General features: G+C 39.4%; 1 protein-coding gene across 4 annotated transcripts in view; it reads right to left on the bottom strand.

Annotated features, from left to right (window-relative positions):
* Positions 1 to 20105, bottom strand: part of LOC135486856 (heparanase-like) — a 125944-nt gene that overhangs the window by 90691 nt on the left and 15148 nt on the right. For 2 of the 4 annotated variants that reach the window (XM_064769966.1, XM_064769967.1), the window contains exons 3-5: positions 18232 to 18425; positions 7594 to 7767; positions 5945 to 6049 (exon numbers count right to left, since the gene is read on the bottom strand). In XM_064769966.1, coding sequence (XP_064626036.1) covers positions 5945 to 6049; positions 7594 to 7767; positions 18232 to 18425 — 473 coding nt within the window. The remainder of the gene's footprint in view (positions 1 to 5944; positions 6050 to 7593; positions 7768 to 18231; positions 18426 to 20105) is intronic. The other 2 variants (XM_064769969.1, XM_064769968.1) reach the window with 1 other exon arrangement.

Raw genomic sequence — 20105 nt, 5'->3', positions numbered from 1 at the left:
GTTACAGATTTGACTACAGAGTCATTTCTGCACGCTTTCCGCCGTTTTGCCGCGAGACGCTCACATCCTGCTCAGTGATCAGCGACAACGCAACAACTTTCATTTCAAGCGTTGAGACGGGGAAGGAGAAAATCCAAAATGCAACTGTTCAAACATATATGACAAACAACAATGTTGACTGGGCTTTCATTGCAAAGCGTGCCCCCTGGTGGGGTGGCTTCTATGAGAGACTAATTGGTCTCACAAAAATTACGTTCTCGCCTTAACCCCTGCTCATCTACTGCATGGCCGTCTGCTGAACACTCTTCCTCATGTTATCCTGGATACTGCTGAAATCATGGATCCTACTTATGAAACCAGAGACACTCTTACTAAACGTTCCACCATGCTTGGTGAAATTCTACGAACATTCTGGATCAAATGGGAACATGAGTATCTAACCGCTCTCAGGGAGAGACATGAACGTATGAAAACGGGTCAACTGACCAACAGGATCAAAGCAGGCGACGTCGTTCTAGTCCATGCGGACATGAAGAAGGGACTTCTCTGGGATTTAGCAGTTGTGGAATCATTGATAACTGGCAATGATGGCATTGTGCTGCAAATATCCGAACGAAAAACATAAGAACGATTCGCCCGATTACAAAATTGTACCCATTGGAAGTCTGCTGCAGTGATGATAACACTAAAGGCCTCCAAACACTGCATGACAAAAGTCATTTTGTGGCTTGTTTCCAAAAAAATTTTGCAATGTGTAAACGATTGGAACTTTTGTTACGAAGTATCCATATGTCCCGCCTTGTTGAAAGTTGTATAAAGTTGACCACAAAAGTCAATAGGTGTATAGATGATTGCGACTATTGTGACCGTGTTTCAGGTGGGGGCTCCAGCTTCAAACTCTTGAGTCATCTTTTACAAAAGTCATTCAGTGTGTATTCACTCAGTGACCTTTGTGGGCATGTTTACCCCTGTGGAAAGCCTGTGGAAAGCTGTGGACAGCTGAATTGAACGTGTTCAATTTTTGGAGACCTGTTGCTCATGGGACAGGAAGATGGCTACGTGGTATTTAAAAAAAACATCAAGATTTTGTGATCTTTGGGGGGGGGGGGGTGCAAGAATGTGTCTTCAACGTCAAGTCCCCTCTGTACCACGATAGGAACGAAAAGAGGAAAAAGCTAGCCGAAATCGCTACTGAATTGGACGTCACCGGTAAGGTTCAAATTGGTAATATTGGTAAATATGCCCCGACCAATTTCAATACACGTTTACCCAAGAAATAAATGAACAAAATATATTAACATCCAGTTTAATATTAATTGCTAGGAAGACAAAACAAGACAATTGGATGTAAACCCTGTGATTTGGATTGCAATTCATCCACTACTTATGAATCCATGTTGGTCGTTTGAATTAGAATGAGTACAGAGCAAATCGCACACGGAGCCAATTCCCTTTGCGTGGTACACAGGCTACAGTCCTATAGTCCAAAGATTCTGAGGCAAAATGTAAATCTCATTCATGTTGATTATACTTGAGTGCTTGTACTGTTTTAATACCCGCCATTGTTTATGGTAACAGCAGATGACGCAATCAAGAAAATCGCATTCGTCTGGTTCGGTTTCGCCGAATGATGACAATGATAGACAGACATACCGATGCGACCAGTTCGGTGTCTGCCATGGTTATAAAGTGTGACGTCGGTGTAGAAGAGTTTTGGTCATTGTTGACGTGGAATGTCATGAATGTGTAGTGACCAGTTAACAACTGTGGAAAGTCACAAAAATATTTGTGGCAAATGGTGATTTCTGTGGCCTGTTGGGATCATTTTGTAGCAAATGTGTGCTACATTATTGACTATTGTCGAGTGTCACCTGGAAACATATGTCGCAGTTGCGTTTTGCATGTCAACATGTCTATCAGTGTGTGGAGAAATTTCGACTTCTGTGGAACGTCACCAGAATGTCTTTTGTCGATGGTGACTTTTGTAGCAGCTGATTTCTACTTTTGTCATGTAGTGTATGAAGGTCTTAACAGTGTAAAACAAACAAAGGATAATGATGTTACCATAACTCCCGGTAACAAAACTGAAACTAATAACACCGCCCAAACTCGTCCTCGAAAACAGGCAGCCGCTAAAAGGGCCGGACAGAAAATCCAGGACTGGATAGGCCCCCTAAGTGATATCTAGACAATGCCAGATTGTCTCGAATGGATCATTTGTATCATGACATTGTGTAAATATAGACAGTACACTAAAGTAAGACATTCTAGTGGTGTATTCAGAGACTTCTCTTTGTTTTCATGATTAATTGTGGAATAATCTTTCGCTCAATTTTGAAGTAAATGCTGTTCTTTCAATGCTATGGCACTTTAGTATAATTGTTCCGCCTTTTCGTATATATCTGCAGATTTCGGTTTTGTTATAATAACATGTATGCTTTTCTTCATTCAACTATGACTCCTGACATATTGATTGATTTTTGCATATAAATAATTCTTATGTTTATTTTCAATGTTTTGACTAGACTTGCTAGTATCTGTCTGCAATCGTATCTACTATAAGTACCTCTTCAACAAGTCTGCATACTAGCCTACGGTAATTAAGGATTTACTTAAGTGGGATGTTTTGACTGCGTTATGACGTCACGTCTACAACTCGTTAAGATTAATCCTTTGATTGGGTTTTGCATGCATCAATCTGACTCTGTTAATTGTGTACATTGAACTCTTGCGGCCCGGAGAAATGTGGCGACCGGAACTCGCACATCCCATGATTGACAGCTACTTAGCTTCTTACTATACGATCACCATTAAACCAATCAGGCTTCTTTATCCTTTTGTAACCTGTAAACGTTTATGATTGTTTTCTAAGAATTAGAAATATTTTAGTTAACTTTATGGAACCACAGCGTTCGCATCATTCTATACGTTACAACTCATTTGTGCTACTGCGCACAATTTGCTAGGCATATGATGAATCTAGGGCTTTTCCAGGAATGTTAATTACATAATCCTAAATTAATGTGACCTAACTCTTTCAGCCCTAGCCGATTTTGACGCAACAACTCCCAGATCCTAGCCAATTTACAGAAAAAAGCAAGATTTCAGGATTTAAAAATAAACTACTCACCCTACCACTACTTGCTTGGTACCATTAGAAGGATCTTGATCACACATTACAGTGATATGTAGATTATAGATATCCATGAATTTGTATGTTTTTCAGAATCTGTGAAACTTTGCCACTTTTTGTCTCCTGAAAGGAGGCACTTTGATCAAATAAAGGATAATTTTCTTGAAAATGTCTTGAATTATTTTTTATAAACTAATAGGGAACTGATATAGAGTACAAAGAGACAATGTCCATCAAGTTTCAGAACAATATAAACAACATCAAGGTCTTTTTGACAATCAAGTACTATGCCTAGTGAAAACTTCTCCTATGAAGCTCCTTATAAAGCTTGGGACTTGAATAGTGCCTATCCATGTATAAATAAATATGGCCCTTGTCCAAATAATGATCGATGATTGCAAGCACGGTATGATAGGTTTTATCCCGAGTCACAGCTCACTCTTGTCCTGTAAAGACTTCAAATTCGAAACAGTACCCTGTCTTACTCTCACACAACTCATAAACTTTGATACCCCATTTCTGTCGTTTGTCTACGTTGTACACTCTGAATGAAACCCTGCCTTTGAAGCCACAAGTGCCTTCGTCTATACTGATTTCAAGGCTGGGGCGGAGTGCATTTCCGAATTTCTCTTGGAACATGTTCACTATAGGGTGCATCTTATACATGGGATCGTGGCCATCCTGCCCTTTGGGTATGTAGTTCTCATTGTCAGCAACATGAAGCATGGACGATATTGACAGCCATCTTTCCCTTGACGTGAGTGCTTTGGCAAATGTAGTCTTGAGAACAGTAATCTCTCAGCTCTGACTTTTTCACTAGCCCCATATGGATTACTATGGCCAGAAATATTTTCAACTCGGGGATAGTAAAACCTTTCCACTCCCTAACATAACTATTTGGTGAATAGTTTGCGTTGGCCTTACGTTTTTTTTAGTGCAGAAAGGGTTAGTCTGTTCTTTGATGAGGGTGAAGTAATCGGGAGTTAAAAACTCAGAAACTACTCTCAGGGGGGGTAAGACTCCTGTCACCAAAGTCTATATTCACCTTTGGATCTCCAGTAAATGGAGGAAGTGGAGGGACAATGTTTTTATATCCATTCCAGGCCCTTACAGGAGGAGGGGAGCGACGTCTCCTTGCTTGCCCTTTTCTCGACCTCTGTCCCGAACCCTGCCACGCCTGTTGTAGTTTGCTAGCTACGTATTTTCCGGGGATCTTGCTCCCATCCAGCAGTCGATAGAAAGCTACTGGAGAGCAGGTCTGTAGAAGGAACTGCAGGTTTCTCTAGGATTGTGAATCCGACAAAACAAGAAAATCACTATTTGCACTTTACTTAGAAACGTAATTCTTGGGCTTCCAAAATATATAAGGGTTGTATAGACGAGATAGACGATAGATGAGAACGGCAGCGTTTCCTGTACAGGAGTTGTCATACGGACAGCTATTCCAGAACTCCCCCCCAAAAGCCACGTATACACCCAAATATTTCTAATCGCATAGCAACAGTCTACGTCAGCAGGTCAGCTGGTCAATAACTTATATATGCGAAATGACATAATACATCAAAGTAAACGTTATGAAACTCGTGCCTATGTCAATAATATTTCGTTGTCATAGCGTCAATGTCGAGTTACAAAACATATCAAACATTATCTAATCACATGCTAAAATAAGAAATGACGACCTTGATTGGGCACGGCACAGACATAAACCCTGTTATGATTCACCAAAATATAGGCCTATTTTAACTGTTAAGTACATGTACAAGCAAAGACTAAACAAACTACCGATCTGTAACACTCCCACGGCCTCATGCAGCAGGTGGGGAAGAAGGGGTTTTAGGGGGAGAAGGAGTCCTAGACCCAGCTACAGGTGGTGGGGAGGGGCTCCTAGCTCTTGCAACAGGCTGAACATTCAGCAATGCAATGCGTGCACACTTAGGTGGATGAGGCCCCAGAGCTGGCCCAGCTTCATCACTATCAAAATCGCTGCCATGTTCACTCTGAATGTCATTATCATCAAATTCAGGGTCATAATCAACCCCTCTGGCTCCAAATCAGCATCAGACTGGTCTTCATAATCTGACAACTCACTATCGTCCTCCAATTCTGAACCAGAGTTTCTGTCAAGTTAATCTAGCACTTTGTTAGCAGAAAAAAATTGGTCACGCCTTTCACGTGTCGCCATTACGAAATCTCTGCAAGTCAGATTGAACACCCACGCTCCCGAGTAGACTCAAAATGAACCAAATGATGTCTGCGAATTTTTCTTAGAAGCCCAGAAGTCAATTGGTTGGATTGGCTAATCATAGATGGCTCCCCTATCGCATTTGCGATTGTAAGTGATGAGCTAGAAACTGGTATAGGCATTGACGTGTATATGCGGTAACAGGTTTTTACAAGGCCAATAAAAACTACACTTTTTCATCAGAGTTTTCAAGCGACACTCCCTTTAATGTTTAAATTGCGAGACCTAGGGGGTCCTTTGTACAAAGTTTCAAGTTCATAGTTCTATTGACTTAGAAATATGCCATGGTTATTGAAACAGGATACAGACGATGGACGACGACAACAACAACGGACACTGCCATATTGTATAGACCCCCCTACGGTGAGCCAATGAGATAAATAGAGTCATAAACCCCCTCCCCCGTATATAAAAATTATCCTTGTGAACATTTTGATAATGGCAAATTTTTCAAGCAGCAATGATGACAAATTCTTTCGTAGAATTTATGCTAAACAAGAGGCCGAAGGGCCTGGGCACTCAGCTGAAATACATTGGTACAATGTACAAAACATGGAAACTAGTACCTGGTTCTGGTAGGTCTCTTTCAACCTCAATTCTGTTTACATATTCAGGGGTTGTAAGGTATGGGACTGAACATCCCACCAAAGGGAGGCATTTTATGTCGTCTGCTAACGGAAACAAAAGAAATGTGAAGTTTTATCCCCTTCAAACAGCAGAGAGCTCCAGGAATGGGACCGCACATCCCGGAATGGGACCAGACATCCAAGCATTTTGATAAGGTTATTTTGCTTGCATTCGTCCTTCATACTTGTCTCAGGGAACATTATTAAAAAAACTGGCTCCATCAACCAAAGCATTTGCTTTATGATAATGCCAGTTATATTACATATATCATGGAGGTATTATCAAGAAGGAGAGAGAACGGAGCTAGCTTCAAAGGATACAATCATCCTTCCGATGTTTGGACAGCAATAGATATGTGTATTCGAAACCCCTCGCGTTAATGCCTTCCAATACCCCGGCCGGCCGAGCGCGTTACGTCGGAAAGTATCGGAAACTGCCGAGCTAGTTTCCGAGTCGTGATCGGCAACTTCCGTGACTAATCGGCCATAGAAAGTAGCTAGAGAGAGGGGTGTGGCCATACTGCTTTTCCAGAAAACGGTGATCTTCAGAAACAAAATTCTAAATGTTCGCATCAGTTCGCATGCATTTGACAATATGTACACAATCATTCAAACCTTCATCTATTTATTGGTCAAAATCGTTCTTTCTAGAAAGTTTTAGAAACACTTAAATTCTTAATTTGAAAGTAAGTATAGTACAAACCTTAAATCTACTGTGCGTCTGGAATCTATCAACCGATTTTTGCGATATTGGTCTCTTTTTTTCGAGAATTCTGTCGCGAATTCGAAGAACTCGCGGCCATTACTAAATCAACAACAACAAAGCGCGAAACACGATAATAAAACTTTCGACCAGGGGTCGAATGTTATAGAGGGCGCTGCAGTTCGGTTCGCTGTCGGAAGGGATGATCGTACTCAAAGAGCGCTGCCGCGAGGAATGTGTATTGGAGAACAATGGGGAAAACAATGCAAGCCGGGGATTAGTAGGGGATTAATTCTGAGGTATTAGGCCGTTCTCTCTCCTTCTTAATAATACCTCCATGCATATATACATCTCATCAGGAATTTCAGTAGTATTTTCGGCCTCAAAAAAGATTTCTATCGAGGGTATTCAAGTGTGACGAACAGAAAACTTATTTTATTTCTATTGGTCAAAATGATTACTTAGATGCGGTCTTTCCGAATTGTCCAGTTTAGCTCACTCAGTAGAACTGCTGGCATGGCATGTTATTTTGCAAAGTACATCGTGGGTTCGTCTCCATTTGGAATCGCTTTTTCAATTCATTTTTTCACATATCATTATTTTAATTAATTTTACTTTAAATAGTTCAATTCTTTTGCTTATTTACACCTTGAGCCCCTGTTGAGATGAATTTAAGTCGAATCGTGCTAAATGTTTTGACAGGGGAATTTCTTTTGTTGTTCTTTCTGGTGGCCAGATTATGTGCCTAGGTATTACGGTTACAAAATGTGCACCAATGTTGATGGATGGAGGGACAGATGTCATTCTGAGCTGAGTAGTTATTTTACCAGCTCTGGTTCTGCTGACTTTCATCAGCTGAGCTAAAAAGGCATTTTATCATCCTTACCATTTCCCAGCTGAAAATCCATCTGATAACCTCTCTTGCTTGTATAATCTAACAACTTAACAGCATTAGATGGATCCCAATTGTCACCAATTCTGATCAATGCATTTAGACCAAACACCATAGTGAAGTTTGCAGACAATGCAAAGAAGTGGTACAGTTGATCCAGCTGTTTACCTGGAAAGGAAAACGAAATGACAAAGTATGTGAACTGCATCTTCTTTGAAATGAAACGGCCAAGAGCCATTGTGCTCACCGTACAGATATTTGATGGTTAGGAATTCATCCTGGATAAGAAACATGCTACTTGTATAGTATATAGGTCAAACCAAAGTTGGTATGACATGTGATGTATCGTTGCTTGGAGTATCTACCATGAAAATATCATCGAAATAAGCGAGATATCGCACTTTGTACCTTTTTAGTTTTGGTCTCCTGGTGGCCAAGTCGAGAATCAGATCGGATCGAAATTGGGTGTCTGAGGTGACCTGATGTAAGGAGTCATGTGTACTATATTTCAAGTTCATAGCTTAAGCGATTAAGAAACGTGCCATCGTTACACTCAACAACCAATTTATGCCATTTGACCTCTGTGACCTTAAAAATTAGGTCAAATCAAAAACTTGTACGATATGTGATGCTAGGAGAACCTCCCATTAAATTCTTATCAAAAACAAGTCACTCATAAGAGAGATATCTCACTTTTTACGTTTCCACTTCTGGCCCCCTGGTGGCCAAGTCAAGAATCAGATCGGACCGAAATTCATTGTCAGAGGTCACCTGACCTGGGGGATCCTGTGTACAAGTTTATAGCATTAGCGGTTAAAAAACGTGCCACTATTTTTTAAATTAAGATACGACGACGGACTACGGACACTATGGTGTTGTATAGACTCCCCTACGGTGAGCCAAAAATGAAACGAGAAAATGACTCTGGCAATGGCAATGTGCTCACATGGAACCCCATATGACTGCATATCTTTTAATCTGTTTAGAGAATGGCAGCGAACATACATTGAGATTTGATCCATTCAAGAGTTAATGAATTTGAGATTTACAGGTCTGAGCAAGCTGTGACCTTGAAAAATATGTCCAAATTAGAATGTTTCTGGCAATGTAAAGTGTAAGATAAAGATATGGCAAATAAAAGAATTTTTGAGATAGGATTCGCTTTAATGATATTTATGACCTTGACCCCTACTGCTGTATTGGACATGCTGAGTGAGTGTTGGCACAGAATATCAGAAGAAACATTCTCGTGATCATATTCCTTCCTGCTTTAGAACACTTCCTATGGGATGTGTCAACAAGAGGCCCAAGGGCCTGGCGCTCAGCTGAGTTAATATCATTAACATCTTCCCGGTGTTCAGTTCATTATGCATGAAAATGGCATGCTCCATGGTATTTGATATCCTTCTGCGTTCACTACGGTACCAATGTTTTTGGTTGACATAATTATGCCACTGTTCATTCCTCAATCCTGACCATAATTCGGGTGAAATCATCGTATGAAAATATTTACCGAAACATGAAGTTTATGCCATGAATGAGGATACTCATTGTCATAGCCTCGTTTACAAGTACGAAGTATTTTCCCGCGAATATTCAAAACTGCTTGGCTCCTTGCCAGTTAAATAACATGTGACTATACACAAAATAGAAAACTTTGAAATTGTAAATCATTTTTTATCTATCAGGGGAAACAAGCTGATGATGATCAAATAAATCATTCATGAGAAATCGTTTTGTTGCTGAAGCTTGCATGACGAAGTTAATGCTAAACCTTTTCTTGTGCTCTACTGCGCCACCGTAGTTTTCTATTTATACCAGCGATGACGTCATTTCTGGTGATTCCCTACGTTGTCCAATGAGCGCTTTTTAAAATGTGCCATTTGGTATTGTACAGTATGCAATGTATTTTTTCAGCGCTGCCAGTTGCCGAACAGAATGCCGTAGCTCCCTCAATTTCCAATCAATTTTTATGGGAGTGACATTATTGTATTGCTTAGAATGTCTACTTTTTACTCATGAAAGAATCGTAGAACTAAAACTTAATAGGCGAACAGAATCATGCCGATTCACTGCACATACTGTGGGAATTCTCCACTTCAAAATACATCGGCGATGTCATCGCGAACAGAGCATGCACAAGTTTTCCGATATCGTTTTCACAGAAATGTGGCCAAATTTTCAAGAACTAATTTCTGAAAGTAGTCCCTAAAGACCTTATGACTACCACTGAAACGAACTAGTGATAATATCGCCTACCAGACTACTTTTTAGGCAGAAAATTGGGTACTTGAGTGTCATTGAGCTCCAAGATTATAGCACATAGCGTAAACAACATGCCGCCATTTTGTCTCCGCTTCGGTATTTCGTAGGCCGCTTATAATGCACCTTCTCAATTAAAACCAACATAATAAGACCTTACATCGTTGATTGAATAGGAACACCACACAAAACACAATAAAGTGGGGGTACAACCGATTACGAAGCTGAAGTGAACAGTGATTTATTCCTGGAGCTACTGCTTTTGTTGTGCAGCTGCCATGTTTTGAGAACTGGCAAATAGGAGAAATTTGAATCGGCAGAAATAATTAAAAGGCAGGTAGCGCCCTCTCCTGTTAACATTTTGAACTTTTTCTCAATAAAATAGATTTTCAAGAATTTTATCTTAATATTAGAGCATATTTCGACTAATTCTGCTGCTCCTAGGCCGATATAGGCCAGTTTCCTTCATGCCCTCTCGCTCGCAGGTAGTAGGTCGAATGGCGACAAATTTTGTTTTGAAAGTAGAGTTTGACCAGAAGTATCCAGAAATGCAAAATTGAAGTCTCTAGGTCTTACGGTTACAAAATGTGCACCATGGGTTTAACGGATGGACGGATGGATGGATGGATGGATGGATGGATGGATGGACAGACGGACGCCACTGAACAACTTATTTGACAAGCTCGGCTGACTTAGTCAGCCGAGCTAAAAATCATCCAATAACGCTTTCCAGACTGGTGCTTACCCTCGCTTCTCGCTGAAGCACTTCTACACCATAGAATTTCATAAAACCAAAAGGACATGATAGACAACAAATGAGGGTTCCTAACAAAAAAATTGTTTTTTATTTCTGACCCCAACTTAGGTCTTGTGATCAAAAATGGCCGCTGGCCGGGCCAAGAACCCACATTTTTCTAAAATTGCTGTATCTCTGTCAGTTGTCTTTGCATTCAATAAACAAAGTTGCTATTCTTACGACTAGTCATAACTTAGGATTTATGTGATTTCAGAGATAAAAGTGAGGATAAGGGAGATAAGACTAGTGTAAGGGAAGGGTTAGGGTTAGTGCTAGGAGTAAGAGTTAGGTTCAGGGTTAGTGTTAGGGTTGGGATTAAGGCCCAAAAGGTGAAAATGATCATCGTAAGAATAACCAGTAGTTTGTTTGTAAAATGCATTAGGGATTGTCGTAAGAATAGCCGCGGCCTTCAATAAAACTGCCATTTTGGAAGTGATGCAAACGATACACGGCAAAATACACTATCATCCACTGTGAACAGCGGTCTAGATTGCTTTGAGCATCTGTGAAGATGGCAGCACCGATCAGGCTAATTTTCAGATTGGTTTTTAGGCACCCTCTCCTGCATACGGGATGCGCCAAATACAAGGGTGTGTTATCCCCTATGGACGACTGGATGCGTCTGGAAAGGGTTAAAATGTTCCAATTTTTTCATAAACTGTTACCCCAAGGAAAAAATGTGATTCTTCTTCTTCGGTCTTTGCTAAACATGAAAATTTCAACTAGATTTGACCTCCCAATCGAAAGGTTTGCAATCCTCCTAAAGTGGTAAAGGTTCGATCAAAAACATTGCATCCATCCTTTGCAAAAAGAAAATGAAAAGGCCAGGGGCCATTGTGCTGATTCATGCTGGCTAAAGCTGAACTGCATGAACAAAAACAGAAGCGTCCATGTTTTAAAATGAAATGGTCCAGGGACCATGTGCCCACCTCGGGTAATGTAATGCATGTCATTTGCAGTGGATGTGGGGAGAACAGTTTCTGGCTAGTTTCATCAGTTTTGATTCCATTGAATAATATAATTCTTCTTGGCTCAATAGCACAAAAGAAAATAACCAGTTCCATCTAACTATAGCATTTTGGTTATAAATTTTACTAAATTTCAGGGTTATTGAAGAGTGTACATGTCACATGGAAATTGGTTGAAATCTGTTCAACTGTTTAGTAGTAAAAGGACTTCGTTGGATTTTCAAGATGGCGGCCTGGCGGCCATATTTGGCGCGGTGGTCTTTTTTAAAAACATGGACGCTTCTGTTTTTGTTTATGCAGTTCAGCTTTAAGAAAAATGCTACATGTATAGTATGTATATAGGACAAATCAAAATTGGTATGACATGTGATGTATCCTCCTTCGAGTTCCTACCATAAAAATGTTATTGGATTGGAAACAAGTTGATATTGCACTTTTTACCTTTTCAGTTTTCGCCACATGGTTTCAAGTTTTTAGCTTAAGCGGTTAAGAAATATGCCATTGTTACACTCAAATGGCCAATTTTAGCCATTTGACCTCTTTGACCTTGAAAAGTAGGTCGAATCAAAAACGCATTGATAGCTAGTTAAAACTTAACAGATACACTTGATTTTTTTGTAAACCAACTGCCACATACGGTTTTCTTTATTTAATCAATTTTGAGGTAAGTATAGCAGTGAAAAAGAATGAAATACTAGAATTGACTGGTTCTTCTGATGACTGCGCGGGTGAGCCCTGAAGTTGGATGGGAGATGCAAGGTGTTCGTTTGGTTCTATGAGTATGAGTGTAGCTCAGCTCCTATCTCTCGGTCATCTGTGATGTGGTCACCAAAAACGTTCAAATGCAGCTGTAGATTATTCCTGTAAAATATGATGAGAAATATTTTAATTTTGATAGCCAAGTTTTATAATACGAGACCAATAACAACTGATAAGGCGCTAATGATTATTGATCAAGGTAAAGGTAGGAACTACAAAGGAAGTACTTAAGATCAAGGAAGTTCATCAATATGATTGAGATTATAATAAGAGTGTGTTGATCTGCCCCAGTTGGATGCATTTTGCCATGTACAGTGTGCATGTATGTATCGCATTGTTTGTTGACATTTCAAGTCTCCGGAGTAGATCGTCAATTGCACAGGGGTTTGAGGCAAGAAGTGCTAATTACAAGAAAATTACACATCTCCTGTATACCCCCTAGGGAATCAACCAAGTGCAAGGCCACAACCAGACTTCTCAAATATTATGTGTTCTGCAACTTATGACCCCTAACAGTACACCATTTTGTAGGAAAGAAGGTATTTTTTACGAATAAATTGATAAAGTTTGAAATTTCATCAATCTTTTGTCTTAATTAACCATCTTGATACAAAAGAGGCCGCCACAATCCTGTACTAAAAGTGACTTGTACTCCTTATTTTATGAATAAATTGGACACCGACTTGTAAACATGTCGTCAGAGGCAAAACTACCATGTCGAATTGCAAAAACTAGATATCTAGTCATTCACAAACTTTTTCTCTATCAAGCTTACCAATATTTGATTCAATCAAACGAACATATATCTGACTTTTTGAACATTTTATTGCACATAAATTTGGATCGATTCAACTCTCCCGCCGTGACTGCACATGCGCAATGAGTGTTTTCCGGTTGGCGGCGATTTGTCCCAATTCAAATTTAAGTGCAATAAAATGTTCAAAAGGTTGGATATAAGTTTGTTTGATCGAATATTGGAACATGTACATGTACAGCAGAACCTCCCTTAGCGGACACCTCTCTACTAAGGACAACCTCTCTCTTAAGGACACTAGTTTTGGTCCCAAATTGGTTGTTTCCATTCAATTTGACCTCTCTAACCAGGACACCTCTCTATTAAGGACAGCACTTGTCAGTCCCGAGGGTGTCCTTGATAGAGAGGTTCTACTGTACTTGATAGAGAAAAAGGTTGTGAATGACCAGATGTCTGTTTTTTGGAATTAAACCTGTTAGTTTTGGCTCTAACGTCATGTTTACAAATCAGGGTCGGTTTCGGGTCCAACTCACTTAGTACAGGATTTTGTGGTGGCCTCTTTTGTATTAAGATGGCTAATTAAGACAAAAGATTGATGAAATATCGAACTACATTGATTAATTCGTAAAATATATATTCTTTCCCTCAAAGACACATGACAGTGACCTAGCATAATTATGATCGTTTCCCTCTGCTTGTGCATTAATTAAACCCAAATTTGTCGGGCGATAAAAAGCATGACATCTAAATAAATTGTGGGTGAAAATGTAAAATAATTAACATACTGACTGTTGAATCATCAAGGATGGACAGCAAGAGTTTGGACTACAAAAACAAGCTTTGAAAAGAGGCAAAATTTGTCATTGAATCTGCGCAATTACACTTCCTTCGTGATGTTGGGTTTACTGTACATTTCTATAGATACACTGAATAATGAGATTGTCTCTTCAATATTTCGAAGCAGGCACACAAACTCGCACAGTGCCAAAAGGCAAGATCTCCAACATAATCCTCTCTGCCACTATTAGCTTCCATGTTCGAAAGTCATTGTACACTCATGGTCAAAAGTTTATGGACACCGGATTTTGCACATTTTCTCAAAAACGGCTAATCCTTTTTAACCCAAATTTTCACCAATGGTGGAGAATCTTCTTGGCTATTGAATGATATCATAGTTGATATCAGGACCAATTGCATAACAAAGTTATTACATAATTTTGAGAGGCATCTATTTTTCACTTTTTGGTTGATGGATATTTTCAAATCGAAGTATAAATCTTGCATCATACAGATTACAATGCTAAGACTTTCTGTGAAGAAAGTTTTTGAAAATATCATTTACTTTTCATGATATATCAAAATATCAAAATTTTGAGATTCTGAAAATTTTGAGATTTTTCTGATTTTTCGATATATCCTAGTAGTACCCATGTCCCCTGAATGAATGGTGATTTTTTTCCGATTTTCAACTAAAGGAACATCTTGAAATTATAATATGAAAATTTTCATACTTCCAAGTATCCTCCTTTTCTCGGCAATATTAGTTGCTAGCTGTGCTAAATTGGTGCCATTCATTATTTGGGTATGACTTCTCAATGATACAGTTGCAAAACCCCCAAAAATATCAAATTATCCAAATATCAAAATTTTGATATTTCGATATATCTCAAAACTGAAATGAGATTTTTCCAAATTTTTTTCACAGAAAGTCTAAGCAATGTGTAAGATATAATGTAGGGTAAATTTGGTTTTGAAAAATTGATTAACAAAAAAGTAAAAAAAAGATGCTTCTCAAAATTATGTAATAACTTTGTTATGCAATTGGTCCTGATATCACGTCACTATCACGTCATTCGATAGCCAAGAAGATTCTCCACCATTTCTCCAAATTTGGGTTCAATAGGATTAGCCGTTTTTGAGAAAATGTGGAAAAACTGGTGTCCATAAACTTTTGACCATGAGTGTACATTATACATTACGTTGGAGCGAATCCAGCACACTCTGCAATAATGGATACTAATTCTAGCAGGGATGCAAATGTATGTCAGGTCGGGGCGGGACATTCAAACCACGGTCAAACGACATTTTTGCTCAGTACCACCAACTGGTGATATAAATCTAAACTAATCTCCTTTATAACAAAACTTCTATATCATGCAGACCTCTTCCGACTTTATTTCAAGCTTCTTTCTTCTGGAATAAAGGGACAATTTTTTTGTAATTTACGCTTTTGCCCCCTGGTGAGCTGAATTTGAGTCGAACCATGCTAATCTTTTCTGTCAGCTGCATTTCCTGGGCTGTTCATGTCAAATCCCAGATTTCAAGTAGCTACATGTAGGTCTTACAGTTACAAAATGCCCGATTTTGTCCATGGATGGATGGAGGGATGGATGGACACCATTCAAAAAGCTATTGGACTAGCTCTGCTGACTTTGTCATCTGAGCTAATAATACAAATTTTAGCTGTTCATGGGTCGATCGGCCAAATGAAATTTGGGTTTGTTTAAATGACGAACGATGCTGCATGCAGTGTAAATACTAACACAGTACAATACCATGACCAACAATGTATCCCGATGCAATGCCAAAAATTAGCCTGGGGAATTTGTTTATCAAGACGAGAATAACAGCTCGAAAAAGCTGATTCTTAAGAAAAAATCATCCATCTGAGGCGAATAACAAAACATTGCTTTATTCAATATCCCGCTTGATCCTTATTGGTATTGATGTAAGCGGCAGGTTCCTGCTCAAAGATTGTTTTCACGTGCATTGCCCAGTGTATTTTCATACAGAACGTCACCCTGGAGCCCAGACTGCCCTATGCGGTTTGCGGACAAGGTTTAATCTAGGTAAGTTCGGCAGTGCAAATCTCTCTACACGTACAAACACGACATCGACCTGCTGACAAGCGTGTGCTGCAATTGAGAGAAAAATACCCTAATACAAAAGTCTCCAGCTCAAAGCCAAAGACTAATAAGCAAATAGCGTGTTCGATTACTAGTGCGGCGCTTTAGGTGTCTTTTTGGTACTGGCGCCTCATCTTGCACCAGGCCAAAAAGAGCGACCCTGCGAGTGAGTTACTTCTACATAAAATGGCGTCCGCAAGTGACTTTTAAGAAAAGATGGCAAACGATCCTGTAAATGCCGGCTTTGTGAAATACACCAAATTTGTTTATTGCATCAGACTGCACTTTTTTGGCAAAAATATAATAACTGTTTGAAGAAATTGATATTCAGATGTGAAAAAATCAGTCAATAAGGTTAGTGAGTCGTTTTTGTAGCTAACGCGCACCCAGTAGTGTGTCTGGTCATTCTTTTTCGCTACTTTACCTAAGTTACTCGGGCCTGACGCTAGAGCATTTGGGCTCGATTCATACTAGGCATGCGCTTCAAGGCCCAAGATCCGGTGCTTACCAAAGTGCGGCGCTAGAAATCGAACACGCTGAAGAAATTGTACTTTTAACATTTTGACTTTTGGCCCCCTGGTGGCAAAATCAGTAATCAGATCAAACTAAATTTCGGTGTCAAAGGTTATCTGACATTGGGGATTTTGGGTACCAAGTTTCAAGTTCATAACTAAAGTGGTTAAGAAACATGCCATAGTTACACTCAAACGGCCAATTTCACCAATTGACCTATGTGACCCTGAAATTAGTCTAATAAGCGAGGTATTGCACTTTTTACCTTTTCTTAATTTTGGCCCCCGGGCCCGGTTGTTAAAAAAAACAAGTCACGTTATCCCTTACAGTTACGTTACGTATCCTTAATGACGTTATCTCTTTCAGTTAATCGTTTTGAAATTTTCACGTTAAGACTTAACGTCTCTGTTACAGCTAACATGGTTTTGAGCAGTTTAGCGCTTAAAAAACGTGCCATGGTTTCATTCAAACAGGAAATTTACGCCATTTGACCCCTGTGACCTTGAAAAGTAGGTCAAATCAAAAACCTGTACGATATGTGATGCATCCTTGCTAGAAGAACCTACCATAAAGATTTTGTCGAAAACAATTCACTAAAATACAATTATCAACTCAAATCTTTTAGGCCCCCCCCCCCCCCTCCTCAAGCTTTGACAAGATACGGCGTCAAATGTTGGCGAATCTTATCCATTATCTGTGCATTGCCGTCCGAAGCTTTGACATTGATTTGTAAGCATACAGTGATCCGGTTTTGAATCTTGCCGATTAACTGGACCGTTGATCATCAAGTCTTGTCAAACTACTGACGGCGATAAAGTGATGTAGCGATTTTCCCGCGCGCATGCGCAGATGCAGTGCAGCCTCCATTTTCCTGCTCGATTTTTATGCTTGAGTTGCTATGCAGTTTATTATCCAGGTAATTTTATGTTTTCAGAATGAATACGACATGCAGGAAAAATGCTAGCTATGCAGTGCTAGGCAGGATTAAACCCCACCACCAGGATTAGTATTACTACAAGCAATACATGTATATGCTGTAAAATTATAAAATCGACACTAAGCCTTCCACTTTCCGAACATGATCATGGATTGGGAAGGCGAAGAGCCAATTTTACACTAAAATGGATAACCACCAAAGGAAAAATACACACAAAGGACAGGCCTGTATGTAACATAGTAAGGGTATAAACTGTGTGGTCGTAGTGCTTATGGTATTTCGGCCGTCACTGGTGAAGAGATGTCTTTATCTTTTGACATGCCCAGGCACAGAGGTGATGAGATGTCGAAAGTATTTCCGTATGACCAGTACATATGCTTATGGCAAATGTCGTAAGGTGTCGAAGGCTTGAGGAGTTGATAATTGCAATAAGAGAGTTATCACACTTTTTAGCTTTCCGCTTTTGGCACCCTGGATGCCAAGTAAAAAATTGGACCGAAATTCAGTGTCAGAGTTCACCTGTTTCAATACAAACTGTACATACACATGACATATACAAGGATTTTAAGATTTACAAAGTAAACAAAGTTTCAAGTTCATATATACAATGTAGTCCCATCGGTTAAGAAACGTGCCATTGTTTTTGAAACAGGATACAGACGACGGACAATGACGACGGACACTGCAGTATTGTATAGACTCCCATACGGTGAGCCAAAAAAGAACAAAACTCTTACCAGTCAAATTAAAATTTACAAACGGCTGCCTGCCTATTTTGTTGACATAATCCCAATAGGCATTCTCTGTCAGATTGTCTTTTATCGAGGTCACATGTCCATCTGGTTGGAAGTGCAACATGTCTTGAGCAGTCCCACCGATTCTTACATAAGCTGGATACAGACCTTTGCACAAAGTGCTGAAGAGCTGTGAACTGGAAAGAGAAATTTGCCATTAAAATTAAAATTAAAATTATCAGACACGGTCTCAGTGTGCAGAACTAGATTAGACCTTGATGACATCCATCATGCATGTCATGATTTTCGAGGGTGTAGATAACCAGCAGGCGTCAACATGAGACTACTGTGCACATTCATTGTAATCATGGTGGCTAAAGGTATCTGTTTGCCCAAGAAAAATATGTGCCGAACTTACCACACATAAGAAACATACAAAAGATTAGTTAAGATTTATAATTTTTATCCATTTTTACCCCTCCAACGCTGTATTAAATGGGAGTTTCTATTGTGTTGCAAAGGTAAACCAATACATTTACCCACCGTGGTAATATGCCATGATTGATATACCTGTCAACCTGGCAAAAATGTAAACTCAAAATAAAAATAGCGCAGTCACATGATTTTTGGGGCTACATGTAGAACTGAGAGTCCAGATGTAACTAAAAAATACCCAATCAGAGAATTTGAGAGTCACAATTATCAGTCAATCAAAGGGATCCTGATATTTGCAAGCATGTCAGAAGTTGGATGGCCACACCCTTTTCACATACCATGGTTTTTTAACTGATCAGCATTGTTATTTACAGTCTAGCTCATAACTAATAAGACAAACACCTATTTCATATTTTTTATGCGTACTTAGGCACACTCTGCTTATATTCAGGGTGCACTTATCTCCCGAATATTAGCACATGCGCTTTAAAGAGGCAGAGATACTTGGAAACATGAAAAAAAATAAAGAGTGCTGCTTGCTAACTTATATCAAAGATATATAAGATATAACCAGCATTCATTTACTTGGAACAATAAACAACACAAGTTTTTTTTTAAGTTATCTTTAATTTATTTTTTCTCATTGTTAATGTGAATATAATAATCCAAGAAGTTTGCCGGGAACCACACAGTTTGCATTACGTTTTTCTGCACTTGATGATTTTTCCGTAAGAACCCCCCCCCCCCCCCCCCCCCCGTTTAGCCCTTTTGGTGGGTCCATTATATCAAGATTGCCAAGGGATGAGGGGTTAGCCGTTCAATTTGTGTATCTTGGGAATATTTTCGCCCAACTAGAACAAGAAATGAAAGATGAAATATTGTGCAGCGTCGCTTTTGGGAACGAGAAAGTTCGCCAGCAAATATATCTCTATCACATATAGCTCTTTTAAATTTTGAAATTGACTGAAGAATAAAGATTCTAGAGCTATAAAAAGAAGGCATTTTTGTCGATCTCGCCTGGTTCTCATCGTTTGATGAAGCGCCGTGGCTTTGCCGATCAGTTAGTGTACCCCGCATCGAGCAAGTCGCAAGTCACAGACTGATCACTCAAACGTGTTCAGTTGCCGTGCGCAGTTGTTACTGTAGAAAGGAAAATATCCTTGGCATAAAATTTTCGCGAATGCCTCATGATTGACAAATTCACGGCAGAATATTTTCGCGAGTGAAGAATTTTTTTCAAAGAAAATTTAAGTTATAGTTTAGTTAGAGTTATTCAAGGTAAACAAAGCAGTCTTATCAATCTTTGAATGGGAGCATGCTTTTTGCCTAAATCTGCCTTATTACTGAATCAAATGTTATGTGTAAGATGTCAATGTCTTGACAAGTTGATGTTCGGAGATCCAAAGGGAGGCATTAAATTTTCGTGGTCAGGCGATTTCTTG

Source organism: Lineus longissimus, chromosome 4 (assembly GCF_910592395.1).
Source record: "Lineus longissimus chromosome 4, tnLinLong1.2, whole genome shotgun sequence".
Lineage (NCBI taxonomy): Eukaryota > Metazoa > Nemertea > Pilidiophora > Heteronemertea > Lineidae > Lineus > Lineus longissimus.
This window is presented reverse-complemented; position numbering and strand designations above follow the sequence as displayed.